General features: G+C 35.3%; 1 protein-coding gene across 5 annotated transcripts in view; it reads right to left on the reverse strand.

Annotated features, from left to right (window-relative positions):
* Nucleotides 1–20912, reverse strand: part of LOC149529270 (pentatricopeptide repeat-containing protein At5g67570, chloroplastic-like) — a 280374-nt gene extending 259462 nt beyond the window's left edge. For all 5 annotated transcript variants that reach the window (XR_016358611.1, XM_089809455.1, XM_089809457.1 and 2 more), the window contains exon 1: nt 19712–20912. Coding sequence is in view for 4 of the 5 variants with exons in the window: in XM_089809455.1 (XP_089665581.1) it covers nt 19712–20649 (938 nt within the window). In the remaining variant the exon portion in view is untranslated. The remainder of the gene's footprint in view (nt 1–19711) is intronic.
* Nucleotides 20913–21259: the final 347 nt, after the last annotated feature.

A 21259-nucleotide genomic window follows, 5' to 3' on the forward strand; every position in this document is an offset into this window, starting at 1 on the left:
CACAAAATTGGCCTTAAGCCACAAATAATCGCCCTGATGAAATGACTGAATGTCACCTCCAATCTGCAATAATTCGGATGATATTTCACATCCTCAAAATTGCGTACCGATTGAGAGTTATCGTTCTCAATGGCCAGTTGTGACAATTGCAGAAACCCTAGGTTCCACAATGCACCTGTGATTGAATCACAATCTGAAAACAAAGAGAGATAAACAACTGCCTAATTCGAATGGAGCCCCGGGGTGCCTATTTATTCTTTTCTCTCCATCTTCTCCAGAAACTTCTAGAACATTTTTGATTTTATCTATTAAGTGACTTTATTAAATATTTTATAATTCAAGTCACTATATTAAATTAATTAAATATAAAGTTGCCTTTTAATATTTATTTATTTGATAACTTTATAAATAATTAACTTAATATCACTTATTTATTTAATTAAAACGATTAATTAGTCGTCCTCATAAAATATTCATTATTTTGGACAACCAAGTTAACCAAATTAATTAAATCAGACTGCCTCCGAAAATGGGGACATGACAAGCATGGGCCTGTCCCACTTCAATAACACTGATATCATTTCATGCCATCCACTGAGACTTTTGTATAATAGTTCAAGAATTGACACCAGTGCAAACTTATTCAATTGTTCTTGGGAAACCTTTATTAACATAAATTCATTCCAAAACCAATCTCAATAAACAATAAAACATTAGATTTCTTCAATGAAACCCACCACTGAGAATCTTATCGAACTTCGAATAAAACAGTGAACTCTCAAAAATGAGATTGTTATTAAAACATTAATATCAATCTTGAAACCAAATTGCATAGATAATAACCTTTCGAAATGTAAATCCAAATATTAGTCCATCTTACAAATATGTAACCAGTAAAAAAATTTAGAACAAAGAATCACGAAAGGGAAACATGAAGAACCGAAAGTTTATAACAGAGAACTTGAATCTTCTTTTCATTATAATTGTTCCTCCTTACAATTTCCTTTCATCGATTCTCCCCTTCCATCCTTCTCTATGCTACTCTACTCTATCTTACTCCCTCTCGGATTCTACATTGTCGAGATAAAGAACTTCTTTGAAACTAAACACCTGAATAACTATCTTAAATAACCATCTTTTGACTTCCGACAACTAACTCTGGACTGAGTTGTGAAATGATTTGGTATACGATTAACAAACAATTTATTACTTATGTCTATGACATTTAGACTACTAACATTAACACTATTACATTATTTAAGACACGAAATGGCTTACTAAGCCATATTACAATGTAAATATAATCAGTAATCTTCAAAATGTTTCCACTTGCCGGATGCCCCTGCATCACTCTAGGTCTTCTAGACTTGAAATTCTTCTTATGCTTTTTCTCTCTTTTAGGACACTTAGTAGTATAATGACCAAATTCATTGCAAGTCCAACATTTTGAAAATTCTCTTACCATCTGGTTCTGTTCTAACAAGAAGGGCAATTTCTTTTTTAATTCTTCTATCCTCCTCTGATCTGGATTTGCTGCTGCTAGCAAAGCCTCCACTGGTACTTGCACTTCTTCATAAATAAAGACGAACACTTAATGCACTAAAAGTTGTTTCCACTCTGGGCAATCCTCCAAATTGCTTCAAGCTTACTTTTGTTGCTTTCAATCTTCCAAGTAAAGTCTCTTTGGTAAACTTCTCAGTGCAAGGTATCACTTGCTCAATCATCTGCACTGTTTATCTGAATGGTGGTGTCAATGTTTTCAAATCTTCCATATAATCTCATCTTCATCTTTAGATCTCTGACAAGACTTAATTACTGAAATAATCTCTGATATTCTACCAATATATCTTCTCATAGAGTCATCTTCCATCATTTTAGCATCTTGAAACAAACATATCCAATTTTATAGTCTAATTCTTTTAGCATGCTTTTAACCTTCAAAGTAGATTCTAAGGCTACCCAAATTTCATGAGATGTCTCTTAAGGATTATTACCTGACTGTATCCATTCTCAAGAAGAGTTGACAATAGTGCTTCTTTGGCAAGCATATTGCACATGAACAGATCTCTTTCTGCTTCACTGCATTCCTCAAGTTTTCTTTCTTCTCAATATTTTTTTTAGTCTTTGTCATCAACCAATATCCTGGACCCATACAGAGCAAATGAGTCTTCATCTTCTCCTTTCAGCTATCATAGTTAACTCCATCAAATTCAGGACTTTCCTTTCTAAGGTGACTTGCCATTGATCTCCTTAAGCTGTCAAGTTTTTTCTTCAAGGACTTGATGCTCTAATACCAATTGTTAGAAAGTAAAGTCCACCAAGATAACTGAAAGGGGGGGTGAATCAGTTATCCAACTATTAAAACATTTATCATCCTTATTAATCCTTAACCATATGAACAATATAACCAACAACCTTAAGAAGATACTCATGAACAATAACACCAGATATGTTAACTAGGGAAACCCTTGATCAAAGGGAAAACCCCAATGGCGATGGTACCCACAAAATGATATACTAATATAAAAGTTTCTTGTAAGAGTATGGACTTTGTTAGGAGCCAACGAAATACATTCGGTACATATCAGTTCCTATTAGGAGTTGTGCCAACCCTGCTACGAGTTGTAAAAGACAGATGGACCCACTATCCAAATAGCTTCATGGGCAAGACCACCGAACTCACTGTCCAACTAATCTTTGTATTATTCCTTGTTGAATAATAGAAATAGAATAGCTTCAGCTCCTCTGTCCTCTTGATCGAACTCATCCTCTTCTAATCTCAATACGAGATCACCAACTTCGCATCCAAATAATCTCTTGGATTGCTTACACACATTTATCAACTTAGCATATCACTTGCACAATTCGCACTTTCACTCTTGCCTCTCATCAATTACACACTTCATCAAAATGAAAATAACCTTCCTTTATACAATATCCTCAAAATAATTCCTTGAGTCGGCCTTGAGCCTTTCCCAATTAATTATAATAGGACCTCATTAAGATATTACAAAACATTACATCTTTTCGTAATTACAAATCACTATCGGCTCACAGTCTTTACGACTTCTCACAAGTGCAACCTCTGACCTTGCGCACTTACTGACATCATACAATCCAAACATCAAAAACCACTAACCTTGTGGCTTCTCACTATCTAACTGCACTCATCACGATTCTATCCTTGTTAAGAGATACGATCCAAACATCAAAAACTACTTATCAGGTACTCTATCTGCTTACTATCTTCTGTAAATCTAGCATATCTTCTGCATGTCTTCGACTCTCTATACGCGCACTTATCCACGTCATTAGGATACATTACAGAATACATCCTTAATTACGCTTGACCTACTTAGCAAAAACCAAGCCATATGACCTCGTTCTCTATCTCCTACTCTGTCAATCTTCATAGAAACAATACTATGTTGACATCAATGACAAAAACAGTCATGAATGCAATATGTTAATCATGTACATACTCTCTCCAATGCCTAGATACTCCCCCAAAGGAATATCATCAACATTCATGCTAACACAACCATTTTCGGGGAGCGAGACATCTTGGAGGAAATTCTTAAGCTTGTCAATGTGTATGCCAAACAATGTGGAGAGAGGGAAGCCCCAATTCACCCCAATGGTGCTCTGGATCAGATTGAAGAACCCTTTTGGAATCCTGAACTTGCCCACCATTGTCTTATAAAGCCTCATAATAGCCACCAGAAGAGTCACGGAAATCCCAATGCCTCTAAGCCTTTGAAAAAGTGTCATCCGAGGAATAAAGTCAAGTGCTTTGCAAGAGTCAACAAAATAGCAATACATTTATGTTGAGCGATGTCAAGCCTCCTCAATGATAGTCCACAACATTCGAATATGGTCCATGATATGAAAACCGGTATGGAAACCAGCTTGCCCCTGGCTCGGCAATGTTGCCTATCAAGCTCTTTGGATAAAATAGTGTTCAACATAGTGGTCTAAAGTTTGGCAAAAGTGTCCCCAACCATGGGTCCTATAGTTGTTGGGGTCTGAAACCAACATGACCTTATGAATCGGATAGATAATGTGGCTCAACAAATAATCAAGAAAACCAGTACAAACCACTCTACTAAAGAGCACTCAGAGGAAGGAACCCAAAACCATGATACCAAGCTTGAAAGAGTTCCACCTAGAACCATTCCTCATTCATTGTACTATTGCAACTCACAGATCTAATTGCCTTACAAATGTTGAAGAAAGTGAAAAGATACCAATGGGGTATGGGGGTGAGGTGAAGAGAGAATTGGCCAAGGATGTTGTAAAGAGTGGAGGTGTGAGAGATCAATGAGCAGTGGTCTAGAGTGGAAGGCAGGGGCGAATGGAAAGGGAACAAAGTGCGCTAAAAGAGCTTGGGGGAATGCAAGAGCGAGGCACAAAGGGATATACACTGCAACGTCAAATACATACACTTCTTGTGGCGAAGAAAGCAGTGATAAGAGAATCTCAGCTCGGCAAAGAAGGGGGACTAAATGGTGAAGGTTGAACACACAGAATGGAGGAAAGAACTTGCAGTCATCATCAAACCATTGGTTCATAAGATAATTGTTCATGTGCTTGGAATTGAGAGGAAAGCAGATAGTGCAGTGGGAGATGGACAGGAGAGCGAACTCCCAAAGCGTGACAACCAGTAAATCAAACATGGAGGAAGCATCATGAGACTCGGTGAAGGAAGCCTAGGCAAAGAGTCATCTAAGATGGAGGGTAAAGAGGTCACGGTCAATCTCAAGAAAGAGAACAGAGGTGTGAGTGAGGGTTGCCACAAAAGAGGGAGGCGGGAGAAGTGGTGAGGGGGGTCGGTAGACCCTAATGGAGAGGTTAAGAAGGGTGTGATCGACCAAGGGAAGGCGGAAGATGGTGAAGCGGCTAATGGAGGGAATGAAGGAGGCACAAGCAAGAGCATAGTCCACAACAGTCACACCACCATATTGGGGCAGCAAGTGAAGAATCCACAATCATGCAAATAGAGGGCCCATTCATAATCACCAAGTCAAATGACTCATAAAGCATGATTAGGTGGCAACCATACCACGAAAGAGGCCCCTAGTTATCCTCGAAGAAGCACTGAAGGCCCAAGCTGGTCAGATCTTCCTCGGAAGTACAAATCAAATCAGACTTAGACCATGGAGGGGAGTCTAAAGATCTTTGGTCCGTGCATTAAAGTCCCCCAAAATGATGATGTCTCCCACCATCGAGAATCTAGAAATGCACTTGTGTAAGCCCACAAAACGGTTGCCACCTTCCATACCATGCACAACATAGAATGAGGAGGTCGAAGGAAAGTAGCGGACTGCAATGAAGATGACTCTATGATGTTGTACAATATGACCAATACAAATCGACAAGTATCTAGCCTAAGTGTCAGAGTGAATCACTGACGTAGCTTTGAAGAGGCAATCTCTAATCAAATAGACAACACAACCTGGCCCTCTAACCCCACTAGAAGTCTTGACCTCATCGCTAAAAATAGAGAGTCACTAGTGCCCAGCAAACCCAAGAAGAGGACAAACAAATCTCTCGTGAGTCTCAATAACGACAAGAATATTGAAAGAACCAACAATATCCTGAAAAGAGACTTGGCAAGGACAATAAAGTGTCATTGTCATTCTAGCAGTTAACAAGCAAGGAATCACTAAGAGGCTAATCTTGTCCAACTACTGTCGAGACCATCAATGGCCTTGGAGGCCGGTCTCAATTCCCAACTAGGGGGAGGGGAATCCCAAATAACAGCTCTAAGTTCCAAATAAACTCCCACTTCCCGTTGCGTCTAGCCTCCACAATGAGTCCCTGAGAGTGTTTCAACTCTACCACCTGTGATTTTGTGACATATTCATCAAGATATATCGTTGTAGGAAGAGGGAAGAGTTTCCTCCTCGCTTAAGAACTCGGAGTTGGTCAGTCAAAGAAAGGAACTTGGGGAAAAGGGTGTCGTCAAGGCCAATCAATACCCTTTTGAGTGTGATATCTGAAATGCCTAGTTGGTCTCTGAGGAAGGAGTACCGACCAGAATAGGGTCAGCGGAAGAGAGAGAAAGGCCCTAAACTCTCAAATTGAGCTATAAGCACACCTAACACGTTTCACCAACTTCTCCTATATGATCTTTTCCACATGGGAGGGAGATGCAAAGCTGGTGTTGTTACAAATGGAGGCCCAAGGTTTAATTTGATATTTTGCTTTCAACATCAAAGAAGTTTGCTTGTTAACAAGAACAGTCTACGTGTCCTTAATGATGTTGATTCCCCAAATTGTTCAATAATGGAGTCAATCTGTGTTTTAATGCTTGTTGTTTCAATGGTAAAAGTTGTAGAGAAATCAAGGTATTAGAGCCAACAAGCTATTTCAAATATAATTGATATGGGCGCAATACAAATATATTTCGTAATGCAATTGTAATTGGTTTGAAATACATTTTTTGCTTATAAATACAATATATATCAATAAAATATTAATCCATAATACAATATTAATTTATAATATAGTAATAATCCATACTATTAATATTAATTGTAATCTTTAATTAATGAATATAAATAAATAATAAATAAGCATCAATATCAATAATATTAATATCATTAATCAAGTTCATAATATTATTAATCAAAAGAATAGTAATCAAGTTCATAACATGATTGATCAAAGAATATTAATAATAATAATCAAATCAAAAGTATTAAATTTTATTAAGACGATTGTTTGTTATAAGGAAATCATGTTATAGTCGACGGTACTATGGACTGCTGACACCCTTCCCACGACCCATACTGGAAACATCGTTCCCCCTTCCACACACTAGGGTACAAAAGATGGATTGAAAACGAAGACAGAGGCATCAAAGGGAGAAGGAAGTCAGATAGGAGGAGAGGCAATAAGTGTCTTTACAACGGTTGGGAAAACTTTGGAAGAAAAAGACACCAATCACATCTCTAGTTCAATACTATCAATTATATATGCCAATGCAGAAAAAGGAAGGAACACGAAAACAAATATCATTTACAGTCTGCACTAGAGCAACTCTGATTAGCATACCTATCTAGAAAGGAACATTTAGATGGAAGGAACTTTTATTCAAATCTACAAACCACTAAAAACACCCCATCTCTAATTTGTGCACACTAATATCTTAGACATATGACATTAACAATTGAGCTTTTAACGATATATATCTCTATTCTATTCACAGTTTCATATAGAGTCACCAACAAATATATGCCACGTGGATATCTAAAATTTTGAATCTACAAATTAATGCCCATTTCCGTATAGCAGTAAGTTAAAGGAAAAATGATCAAGGAAGGAATGATTGATTATAAACTATAAGTACATCTATTGGGTTACAGAGCTGACTGGAATGAATAAGCAAAGAAAGGATTTAAAGGAATCAAAAGGAAAACTGGAGTAGAGACTATATAAATATATACTGGTCCTTAGATGAAAGGAAGAATGCTAAGAATAGGATTTATAATTGATATTCTTCGAGAGGCAGAAATACAATAAAAGCATTTAAGACACAAAATGGTAGCTCTTCTATTGGCAATACTATCAAAATATATCGACAAGCATCATCAGTTTATAAGACAGAGCACAAAATGTTATATCTATAAATTGATAAACATAATGAATATCATAATCACGTACAACCACCACATTCAATCCTAATTACGATTTGTCTTAAGAAGGGAAGGTTGTGATGTTTCTAGAGAGGGGCTTGTGTATATCCAAGCAATGGCTATCTATCCCAAGATAGGGTGGGGGTCAGGATTCCAAAAGTCTTGAGGGCAAGTACCTTAGATGTCTAGTTGTTTAACTTCTTCCCTGGTATTATTAAAAGTTTGGCCTTCAAGTATTTTTATGTGTGGAGACTTCTCATCAATTTTAACAAACAACCTTGGTTAACGTTATATATTTTATTTTATGCTTTTCGAATGTTTCGCGTTTATCATTTTATATAGGATAGTTTGTTAACGGTATTTATACAATGATATATAGAAGTATAAATATGTGCACACTTGATTATTCGTTTATCATGCATTCATATAAATAAATATATACAAGTGCTTGTGTGTGTGTATTTAATTACTATTATAAAGCATTACTAATGTTTGGTATATGGCATATTTGTTTATTCATTTTTATGAGATACGTCAAATTTTCCTTGTCCCTTGGCGGACAAGGTGGCAAGAGTAACTCCATCTTGCTATTGGGGGAAAAGGAGTTACTCCTTGCCCACATACCTCTAAGAAGTCTTGTGTTGGCTGGGTATGGCTTCATTCGGGTTGATTGTCGTTCTTGATTGGGGAAGCTTGTAAGCTCTGAGAAGAAATATTGAGATTGTATTGTTTCCATTGACGTCGGAGAAAGGATATGGTTTGTGCATGGAAGGACTCTGATTGCCATTCTTGATTGGGGAAGCTTGTGAGCACTGGGAAGAAATATTGAGATTGTATTGTTTCCATTGACGTCGGAGAAAGGAAGTGGTTTGTGCATGGAAGGACTCTGGCTGTCTTTGCCTTCGAACCAAGAGTCTTTGTGCAGGCACGTTTTCCCCATTAACCTTTCCGATTGCTTATAAGCTGGTCTTCTCATTTCCTCACATATTCTGAAGTGAAGTTTTGAATTGAGGTTTTCTTTATTTGAATACTGTGTGGTAGATCAAAGACCAGATGGATTTTGTAATGCGTTGGAAGTTACATTTCATTCCTCTTAGGGGGGTGTCTAATTTATAATGTGTTTCAGATTGAGAAGAAGAATGTATGCGTCTTTGCATTTCATAATCGTGTGCCAAGAATGATATATTCACAGGTCTGTATGCACGTTTAAGATTTGATAGGCCAGACCATTACATCTCTGCATATGCATAATTGTACGTCAAACACTTGCATTCAGGGGTCTGTTTGCTTATGTAATGTCCCCATTTCCAAGATTAATTTTAACAATAACAGAATTAACTTATGATTAAACAAATGGATAGATAAATATTTAGTTATAATGATTTATTATATGTTTGATAAAAGAGAATCTAATAATAATTTATAATTTTTTCGTAAATTAACATATAAATAAACTATAATATAGTTTATTCACTATATAATGGAAAAGTATAATTGCACTAATATATATATAAAAGAATAATAATATTTATTTATATTATTATATAATAATAATATAAAATAGAAAGACAAATGATTGTATTTCACACATTATTATTAATAAATAGTTCAATAGTTCAATATTATATAGATTAGATAATATTTGAATATGAAATATTAATATAATGATAAAAAAAATTATCTGATATTATATAGTCATTATATATATGATTAATATAATCTATATAAATATTAAAGAATTATAATATTGTGACTATATAGTCACAACCGTTGAGAAATCATTATGTATCTAGATATTTATAAGGCAGGAGATAACATAGAGAAAGTGGGGAGAATGGACAGAGACAATGAGGAATAGATCGAATATGAATGAAATGTCAGACTACCCAATCGGACAAGATGACTCCACTGGAAGTAATAGGCAAGACTGGATAAGCAGCGAATATGAATGATTCATTTACAGATAGTCAGAGCAGTCTTAAGGGCATATCACTCAATAGTGGAGCCACTGATATATCATACGGAGGATATTTTAGACTGGGCAGATCAATATATACCACAGATGAAAAAAATATTTAAGCACTAGTAATCATTTGGCATTAGACATATCTGCATATTACTATCAAAGAACATATGAATCTTTAATTACTATCAGACAATAATCAAAGTATGATGAAACCCCATATCTCAAAAGCAACGTCCCTGCAAAGGCAATCAATAACTCATATTCATCGTAATGAATCCACGGCAGACTTGAATAGATAAGCATAGGTGGCAAAACCTGAACAAACCATCCAGAAGCTTATAAACATTACAAACTTGCAAATAATGTCAGTTTGAGGAAATAATGGAATAGACATCAGACAAAAATCGTGAAGGAAATTATCATAATACAACAGAGGACACCGACTAAAATGCACCATCATGGAGACTAAAATGTACCATCATGGAGAACATCACCAGCAGTCTAGCTTGTTCGGTGGCCAATGATGAGGTGTGTGCTCTGTTATCTTGACTGGGAAGGAAGATAAATAGACCAATAATATTATCGCATCTGCTCAGATTGCATCTATTCAATAGGAGAAAAACAAATTAAAGTCTAAAATGTCAGCAGATTTCTGAAAGCAAGGAAGGAGAGTGACTCTTTATATATTGCAGATTTACCTAGTTATCAAATAGTGGTATTTGACTTGTGGATGATAATCTAGGTGCGCAAACATATACGTACACCAACAGATTAAAGAGATATTACAGAATATAATTAAGAAGTGAATATAAAAACTTCAGAATTTAACTTGATAAAATCCATAAGATATCAGATCACTAGTCACAACCACATACATTGATTAAATCTTGACAATTTCAGACCCAATTCTAAATCATTCCACAGTAGTTGGTAAAGTTGAAGACTTCCGTTATTGATATCCAGCATATGAAAATAACTATAACAAGAAACTATAGGATAAGTTCACCCTGCATATCATTTCTGTCATATCTAATACAGAAATGGTCATAATTATAGAATTATATATAAAAGACAACTCATTAATGTTGCACCTGACCGATAACATCTGAGATAGTAAGAAGCATGAATATTAGTCAATGACATATCATTGACATTATATTATCAACTCAAAAGTCGATAGTGAGACCAAGATTATAGTTCATAACAAGAACAAGGAATTCTCGATAATTATCCTTTTATCTTAAGATACATCTCATTTGGGACTTTACAGCTTATTACTGAATTAATTGGAAATATCATTCTTCAATCTGCATTGATGTATTCAAAAAATAATGGATTTATTCTAAAATTGCACAAAACTAAATTATATAGGAGAACGCTTGCTCATAGTTATCTATATGAATGATTCATTCATTTAAAATTGCACGCATACAGCAGATTTGATTTACAGTTATTATGGCTCTGTTTTCATAAAAGATCCAATAATGATGGAATTCATTAATCGGATACTATAAAGAAACAAAATCAGTTATGCATGGAGCTTAGGCATCTAATTCTTGGGGGTGGCCCATCATTAAATCTTTTGCTCTGGTTTTACATTGGAAACAAATGCGTGACTGAAATTCCCTACCTTCTTCAGGCCAAGTTGCTGATAAATCTGATTGTTGATTAAGAAATAGCCCAGGGATGGGAGAAGTTTTACTTGCTGAACTTATGATACCTTAGAGAATGAAGCCTTCAGGATGTGGACATCTGAATTATAGGGCCAAGAGGACCCTTAAAAGATCTAGTGGTGACATTGCCTGCACAGAGAATGTGCTTGTACTTATTTAAAACCTTGGCTTGGGTGATAAAAACCCTTAATACTCTTTCGCCCATGAAGGACAAAAACTGAAGAAATAACAACTGAAAAGGAACGTGTACAAGTCTTATTCTTGTCAGCTAATTCTGTTATTTTACTCTTAATATTTTTAAATGTATTATTTTCCTTGGGAAATTAAAAGAATTAGATGAATTTGGTTTCATGTGAAATGTAGTTAGCAACTTCTTTACGGTTAGTTGTAACTTAATTTTCATGTTCATAGGACAATGGAAGTTAGTTATTTCAGTTACATCACTATTATTATTTTCTTTTCTCAGAAGTAATATTTTACTTTCCTCATTTATTAGGATACTAGGGTTGAGATGTTACAAACAATCTGAGTTTTTCTGAATTTAAAGTAAGGGGAAATCAAACTTTGTTTCTCATTCGATGTGTCTTCAGACATATTTTCAGACTTTATTGTTTGCAATCATAAATTCTTTGATTTTGTAAGTCATAAAGTCTCAAATCATTAGCAAAATTAAGGATAATAAAATCTTGAAATTGTTTTGTCAAGTTATTTCCTTGTAAGGTTACTAACTTTGAGCTTCATACAGGATAATGGCTGATACAAAGGGTCGTGTTGCACCTAGGAAGACACAAATGAAGAGGATCATTGAAGGCTACCATCTCTCAAATGTCTTCCAAGTGGAAGAAGGTTGGTGATACAAACTTTGAGCACCTGAACAAGAGGAAAATGAAACAAAGGATGTACGGAACTCAAGATCAAATCCCTTCACCAATAGCCGACAGCATTATAAAGAGTGGAATTTCTCATGCAAAAAGCTCCACCAGCCATCCAGTGCAATGAACTCATGTTAGAATGTGCAAGGCACTATGATCCGCAATCAAGGACAATTATATATTCTGAGTGGTACTTGTGTTTCTTAGTGAGAAGGCAATAAGGGAAACATTTGGAATTCCCTATCGTCCAAGGATACAGATGAGAATGGAGGAAGCTCAAGCCATGTTTGAGAAAAATCCAGATGCCTGCATGGACACCATAAAAAAAGTATGGATCTTTGAACCTAGAAGCTACTTAAAAGGCTCATACATACAGACTTTAATGATGAATACAGTTACATGACCTTCATGTTGAACAAAGTCATAGGAGCTACTCAATGAGCACTCTTCGAGAATCGGATGTTTTACTTCATAGAGGAGATCTCAGTTGGAGCAATGATGATAAACTCGCCAAAGGTGATAAATGATAGCCTTGACATCTAGTAGAGGAACCTTAAGGTCACCTCCATGATCTTTTCCAGTCTTAGTATACATGGTGTCCTTGCTTAAGAGAGAATAGAGCGTCCTTCAGTACTTTATTCTGTGTTAATGTAGTCATGAAACACTCATCAACACAGTGTAACGGAACTCTTGTTGGTGAAGTGAATATGTTCTAATATTTCATCAATACCTTCTCCACTTGTTTTTTTTTCAACCGTAAAGGTTCCTTCTTTAGCATTATTGTTAGTGTTCCATACGACTTCCTTTTCCTCTTCTTGTCATATCATTTTAACTCAAATAATCCAGTGTGGGCAATCATATGCCTACATTGGTTTGCACTAATTCAAGAGGCAGAATTTGAAGGACTTATCTCAAGCATTCAATACTTTCATTCACCCAAGTTGACAATAGCATTGTGTAGTCTTGACTCATAAGTACCATGACGTTGATACATGTATGGCTGCCTAAGAGTACATCACACACATTTAAGGGTGCTACATCAGAAAGAACCTCGTCTTTGAATCGCTTGATAGAATAAGATAGGCATCATTGTTTGCTTGCTTGTACATCTCGCCCTTGACTCACTTATCCAATGGAATATGGTTGTGTGATAAGCCTTGTCTGCAAATTCAATCTCTTAAATACCTCAGTAGAGATTGAATTCTTCTAACTTCCATAATCAACTACGAAGTGTAGACCCTAACCATTCACCCACATCTATGAAAGAAATAGGCATTCCTTGTCTTCTCCATGTGCAATTTTCATGGTTGCAACAATTGCATCAGTCTTCTTAAATTATTTCTTCTCCACCAATCTATTCAAAGGGGTTTGTAGACAACATGCCAACTTCCTACTCCACTTCAAGTGTTTATGTCATCAAAGTTTAGCTGCCCTACAATCCTTCATACTATGCTGGGAGCATTTGTGAATTTCACACCAAATACCTGTATCCTTAGGTGTCTTTCTTGCTCTCGTGTTCCATGCTAGTAGCTTGTTTTCTTGAGAACTTATTGCTACTTTAACCCTCAAGTTTATTACTTGCAAATAATCTCTCTTCCCTTTTTTGAAAGATTCCCTCTAATCTAATAACTGCACATTTTGAATTTTATGTGTTTCTTTGATTTTTTGATATTTTTTGAAGTTTGCAAAGTTCTGATTATTATTTTTTTCCAGGGGGTTTCTGAATTTTTGGTTTTTCTCGATATTTGCAACATGAAATGAAGTACATACAAAGTACAACTGAAAATGCAAGCAAATAATATCTTTGAGTTTGAAACCATATGAAAAGAATATGAACTGGTATAAAAATCTGAGTTCTGATTTATTTAGAGCAGCCAACAAACAAATTTAATCTAAGTATTCGAAACACCACATAATGGGAAATGCATACCCAGAAATCCAACGCTTAACTTATTAAAAAATTTATTGATGAAATCAAAAGCAAATACAAATGAAAGTGACGCCAATACTGAAGATACAGATGAATTTACAGAATGCTGAATCACACCCAACTGGCAACTACGCTAAGAAACATCTCAAATTAGATCTGCAACACTGAAATTCTGATCTGCTTTTCAACATAAACCCTAGCCAATTAGCATAAACCCTGTAGAAATCTTCCTGCAAAGTGATCCAATGATGCCGAAATGGAAACCCTGTATAGATTTCCCTCAATGGTGAGCTAGGTTTTGACCCATTCACTATTCTCCATGGGAGTTTTTGGTCCCAGAAAGCTAATCCCTGATGAACTCTTCCTCAGAGCTCCATTCAATTTGCTGTTGTAAAATGAATGCTGCAATGATGAAATGAAACCTCCTCATTTTACTTTATTGACTTCAAAGTTCAAACCCTAATCAACCTTTTTAGGGTTTCCAATTTATTTTAATAAACTTATTTTCCCTCATCAAATTCAACCCCCTTATGAATCCCTTATTAACAATAATACATTGTTTTTAAAACAACTTAACTTAATCCTTCAAAGGCATCATGTCCCTTGGTGGTCCACTTATCGGTTGCTTCATTAAAATAATGTAATGCAACTTTATTAGATGTTCATTTTTCTTAATTTATTTAGAACATTAAAGTAATAACTTTAATATTCCATCTATTCTTGAAATCATCACCTGAACTCCAAAACTGAAAAATCGAGTGTTGCCATCAGTCTAAGGGTGATCTCTAAATATAGCAAAGCCATTGCCAATCCCTTCGTAAAAATAAGACCCCTTCTTCCAATATAGGAAATTGTCTCAAACCATCTGGAATGACTCAGAATTCATCGTGTACAATCTCCCAGTCTCCTAAAATTAGGAGACTACCTCAAACTGTCTGGAACAGCTTGTGAAGCTCTCTGCTAAGCAACACAATCCCTGGTTGGATTCCCCTAGCCACTTTGCTGACCTACAGGAACCGCTACTTATAGGCCAACCTCTGATGAAGATTGAACTAACTAAAGAAAGGAAATTACATTTTTGCTTAAACTTTTGTGGCAAATTTACAAGTGGTGTCCAATGTTTCACATTTAAGAAGGATGTCCATGTTTGAACATATCTATGCATCCCACTACAGTATTTCAAATCTCAATGTTTCTCCCAAACTTGGGTGCCCAAATTTTTCAATTAAGCTTTGAGCTTATTGCTGTAATCCTGCATTGATTGGTCTTTCTTTTGTCGAAGTAGTTGCTACTGCAAATATTAATCCTTGTACATGTCTTCAGAGAAGTATTCTTCTTTGATAAATTCCACAAGATTTCTCCATATATGATTGTCACTTATATCTGTGTCTTCCTCTTCATACATTGCATAATTGTTCTTCTCTGATGTAAGTCTTCCTTACCATGGTTGTTCATATGTGCTTAAGCTTTAAGGAGGGCAAATGTTATCTTCTCAGAAATGGAAAAGGTTTTCAATGAGAATATCATCCAGCTCTGTTGACCATTCATCGGCCACATCTGCGTCAATTTTACCTTTGAAATATAGAATATCAAAGCTTAACTACACCTTGAAAGGAGTGTTGTGACTTAACTGTTTTCCTTTTGTGCTTGTTTGTTGCATATTTTAAAGAATTTGAAAGAGTTGACTCATCACCTCTTCCCTTTGTTTTTAAAAGATCTGCATCTGTCATTTTTTATCAGTTTAGCCTCACAAGGAGGTAAGTTGATGAGTATTGTGTCTCCAATCCCAACCTTCGATAACCAAACTGCGTGCAATGTGACATGCAAGAGCATACCTGCTCTAATACCAATGATGTAAATTCAGTGGCGAATTTACTCAACAATACTAAGTATGTGGAAACCTGCAAGTGCTGTTGACAAAAATGGACATTAGCATCAGTCAGATATAGAGTTGTGAGCATCAAAAGTCGATAATTATTCAAGCCAAAAGTAGATGTATACAATTATTGGGAATACCAACAATCTCCAAAATCATATGAATTTGAAGTGTATAGCTTTCCTTAATAAAACAAACAAACAAATATATAATTGTCCAAAAATAAGGAATTTAGATACCCCAACTTGGTGGGGCCATAACTTTCTCTCCAATCACCAGTGCTCAAAAATTGAAACCTTTTACTTATTGGAAAGGTATTGATGTGCTCTAATTTCTCATTCCCTTAAAACAAATGTCTTCAGCTATCCTATTTAAAAGAACAGTGATAATCTCAACCCCAAATTCCACTCCAAAGGCCTCTAAAAGTGGAAATAACTAAAACATTTAAAATAATTAAAAAACAAGATTTTAGGATTTTCCTATCTCTACTCGTTTTGTCAACTTTGAATGAATCTAGATCAATCCTGGATTGCTCTGGATCTGTCATGACCCGAAAATGATATACAATTTATATTATCATTATAATAAAAGCCATCAATATATATATATATATATATATATATGCAATTGAAATATAATAGAAATAGATAGATAATAGTATCATATAATTATAATAATAGTACACATCAATAAATCTATTATTAAATAATAATGATAATAATTAACAAATAAATCTAATATATACGATTAAGAATTGTATTTGGTATTACCCAATTAGATTTTTTATATCAAATTCTTTAGCCAGTAGACACAACTGGTCAAGTGACCATTCAGGATAGTCATAGCCTATATATGATCATTAGCGGAGAAGAACACAAAAAAACGATAACGGGAGAAGAATAGGAATGAATTAGGAGAAGGATGGAACAACAAATTATCTATCGAATGAAATACATTAAAAATACATCATGGAGAGATGAGGTGTGAATGAAATAGAAAAGCCTATAAAAGGAATCGGGCATATAAGCTTGCAAAACTATCAATTATCATATGAAGCTTTAGCATACAATATTGTCAGCAAACAATATAAGCAGAATACCTGACATGAATTCCACTTGACCAAGAAGGATCAAATAGGAGTATCGAAGAGGACAAGAAATGAAAGCAGACAAACACTTAAGATAGCATGGACGATTTCCAATAAACCAGCATGAAGAAGCAATAAGGCAGTGATCAGATGAAGGGCCAACACACAAACAGGCGTCATCAACATCCGGGGCGCAAGAAGGAACATATCATTATTGCTCCCCCGCATATGTAGAATAGGCAAAGACAAGTCAGCATAGACAATTTATTCAGCACTTGAGAGAAATGATTCTAACTGTGAGAACATTGACTCGACAAGACCGACATGAAGAGGACACAAACCAACAAGTAGCAAATAAGATAAAGGAAATGCAATATTATTGCTTGGACAGAGAAAGCCACATGACCCACAATAGGCAACTCCCATTCATCGCACACGAGCAAATAATTAAATAAGAAGCGTGTCTCACGAAGTGCGGATGGAAGCATAAAAAGGAGCAAACAAAACACTCCAAGCAAATACTGAAGACACAGCTGGCTAACCTAGGCTCAGTAACCATCTTACATAGTTGTGTAAGAAGATTGAGAGTATTGGATAATGGTGATAAGTATGATAAAAATATAGATAAATTCTCAAGTATCACAATACAGACCCAGAGGATAATATCGTGAATTCTTTAAGCAGCCCACAAATAAACATTAGACAGTGATAACCGGCAGAGGACACAACATATGAAATAGAGGATTATCATTATATCACATCCAAAGAAAATCAATTATAAATTATAACAGTGGATAGAGATTTGAGCATATTAAAGGAGCATAAAATTGTTGACAATGAACAGAGACAATTATATGCAAAAGCCTGATCAGGAAGATAAGACAGGGAACACAAACTCCATACAATGTAAAAAGATAGTCACCTTATAGAAATCGGTTTATTAATGACTTATGAGGAGAAGCAAACCAGAGAAGAGACCCACACATAAGCCATCAAGTCAAGAAGGAAAAATACCCACAACAGCAATCCATAACATATAAAGGAAAGCTATTAATTTGCAGACGTTGATCATCAAGTACAAATAGGACAAGTTATAAAGAACCAAAATACATACAAGCAGTTTAAAGAGCTGAGAACTCACAACATAAAATAAAGAGAAATAAGAGATAGAAGAAAATAAAATAATAATATTGAAAAGAGCCAGGGCCAATCTAAAGGTATGTTATATTGATTTTTATATTTAATGTACTAGTCAAAATGAGATGAAAACTTTATCTAGAGACCAAGTTAATCTTGGTAGAGGGAATCCGTGGTGGATGTCGAGTTTCTCTTAGGAGAATTCAGAGACTAGAACACATTCATTTTGAATGTTGAGTTTCTCCAAAGGAGAACTCAGAGATTAGAGGGCATTCTATATGAATGTCAAGATTCCAATTTGGAATATAGGGAGAGATTCATTTGAATCGAATCTCTAGAGACAATATATATTGTAGTGGTTAAACATATGCATATGTCAGAGGTAGAGAGACTTGGTTAGAGGTGGTATCTCTACCAAGTAGTGTTGCAAAGAGTGTAATCAGAGATGCCAAAGAGGCCTTAGGAAGGACTCTCTTCATATGACGATTGCCTAATCAAGAAGTAATTCTCATTAGAAGATTAGGTAATTTGAGAAGAGTTCCTCCTGAAGGATTAGGAGGGATTAGCAGGGGTTAGTATTTAGATTCATATTTAATCAGTTCATCATTTTGTAATATGTTTTAGGACTTCAAATATATTGTTTTTAACATGTACTAATGATTTGTTGCAGGTTCTGGCATTCAATCCCTATGTTAGAAGTGGGGACATGACAGGATCATCCACAAACTCCTCAGACCATCCTCAACACATGACGACTTCTCTAGATCAGTTTATTTCATGTGTTTGCTTGTTTGATTCTTTCTTGCAATGTAGATTTATTGGTGGCAATCTTAGCCAACAATCAGCATTCATCTGTCTTCTACTCAAATATCTGTCACAACCAAATATTGGTTTTCATTTTGACCAGCAGTAAGTGGAGTTCATCATCTGTGCTTGATAATTTACTCTTCTTAAATTTAAAAACCTAACTGCAATTCATCATCTGTGCTTGATAGTTTACTCTTCTTAAATTTAAAAACCTAGCTGCAAGTCTTCATTGCTGACAGTTTGAAGCTTGCACCCAGACCTTAAAAGACATCTAACTTGAAATACCATTTATGCAAACCCTTTTCAGACCTCCTTTTATATCCTGTACAATAGATATGCTTCAAATTCAAATAATTTAAGTGTGAGTAGATCTCAAGAAGCTTCTTCTTATTATTCGAAAAACAGTCCTACCATACACGTTTTCATTTTGTGTTGTCCTAAAGAGGGCAACTAAAACACTGACTCGGATTAGCTTATATGCATTCTATCAAGGAAACGTTGAAAAAAGAAAAATCAAAACTAATTTGATGACACAATTGACTCTTGGAAACTCTTCTACAATACTACATTGAGTAAACTACGAAATTTGACTAAAATGTTAATATAACCCTTGTTGTACAGATGCAACTTTCGTTCAATTCATGTAAATATCAAGCTCTTTGGTACCTATTCGAAGCATTTATATTAGAAAACAAAAGAAGATTTAAAGGAGAAAGGGCCTACTGTTCTGCAAGTCGCTGAGCTCGTTCCTCTGGTTTCACCCAGGAGTCCTTCTCTACACAAAATTGAAAAGCTTTGTTCTCTGTCTCACTCCCACCCACCATGTGAAAATGTTCAAATTTGCTATTACCGCGGTCCTTTTCTCGTAATTTACTGAATGCTACCCCATTCACTCTTGAAGTTTTCTTCAACTCTGTTCCTACTTCCCCTGTTGTAACCCCACGCTCCACCATTGCCCTGAGCCCAACCTTTGCATTCAAATCAAGAGAATCCTTAACAAGTTCTCTCATATTGTCCCTGCTAACCCTAAAGCCGGGGTTCCCACTAAAATCTTCATCACTTAAGATATCGGTCTTCTTCCCGTTCATTTTTTTTGAAGTCTTTATACTCAACTCTTTAGAATGCCCTCTACTCTGCAAATCTACCAATTCCGTTTTATGTTTTCTCTTTGTCTTTAAACTAGTCCGCTCGGGTTTCGCTTCCAAACGAGCACTTCCATACACACCTGTTTCCTTCTGCTCAGATTTCTTGTATGAATTAACGTTCTTTTCTTCAATTAATTCATTATGTCGTTGTTCTTCGCCTCTTTTATTCACCTGCCGACTACGCCGGACATCTTCCATTTTTTTAATGTAATCCTCAAAAGCGGCTTCGAATGGAGAATCCTCTGCGAGAGTATATAGTTTTGCATCATCTCTAGTCTTGGAATCTTTGTTTCTAAAATCCACAGTCTCTTTTCTACGGAGCCTTTTGACAGGTGGAGAATTGCGGGGGCTCCCCTTGCCATTAAGCAGACGCTTAATTTTTTCCGCGTCTACATTGATTATACTGCAACATACTTTACCAGAGGAAGGGGGTGACGAATTGATACGTTTTCTGATATCTGAGTTTCTTATCCAAATTGTAGACAGTATGGAACTAGAACACGCGACCGTACACATTGTAAATTCAACGCCGCGGACCTGCGATTTTTCTCCAAATTTTTTGTTTGCTGTTTTGACAATATTACAGGAGGATGTGATGAAAATGTAAGCAAACTTAAATATCAAAATCCAAAGAATCGTGGACAGCGAGCAACTCAGAGCCTGCTCCCGTTCTGTATTCGGACGAGGCCGCGCACTACTGAATTTATTTGCGAAAAATGTATGGATTTTTTCAACAAATCACGTAGTGGCCGCTCTTGTCTCCATGGTACCTAAATAGAGTAAATACTGTATAAAATAGAATATGTCAATTTGGTATTGTATATTATAATATATCAATTAAATATATAATGTATAATAAAACAAGTGACAAGTGGGTTATAGTTAATAGAATAAATCAATATTATATGTAGTAATAGTTATAGAATACATAACAGAATACATATGTATTATATGCAGTTATAGTTAATAGAGTATATTTTTTCATTTATTTTTATTAATCAATATTTTTATATTTTAAATTTGATTTTGTATATTATAGGTAGGTAAATTAATGAAATAGAATTAAGATATAAAGGTGTGTGTATATATATATATATATAATTAAATAGAATTAAGATGTAAAGGT

The sequence above is a fragment of the Cupressus sempervirens genome, chromosome 11, assembly GCF_028749045.1.
Source record: "Cupressus sempervirens isolate cs-2001-9-10 chromosome 11, ASM2874904v1, whole genome shotgun sequence".
In the NCBI taxonomy this organism is placed as follows: domain Eukaryota; kingdom Viridiplantae; phylum Streptophyta; class Pinopsida; order Cupressales; family Cupressaceae; genus Cupressus; species Cupressus sempervirens.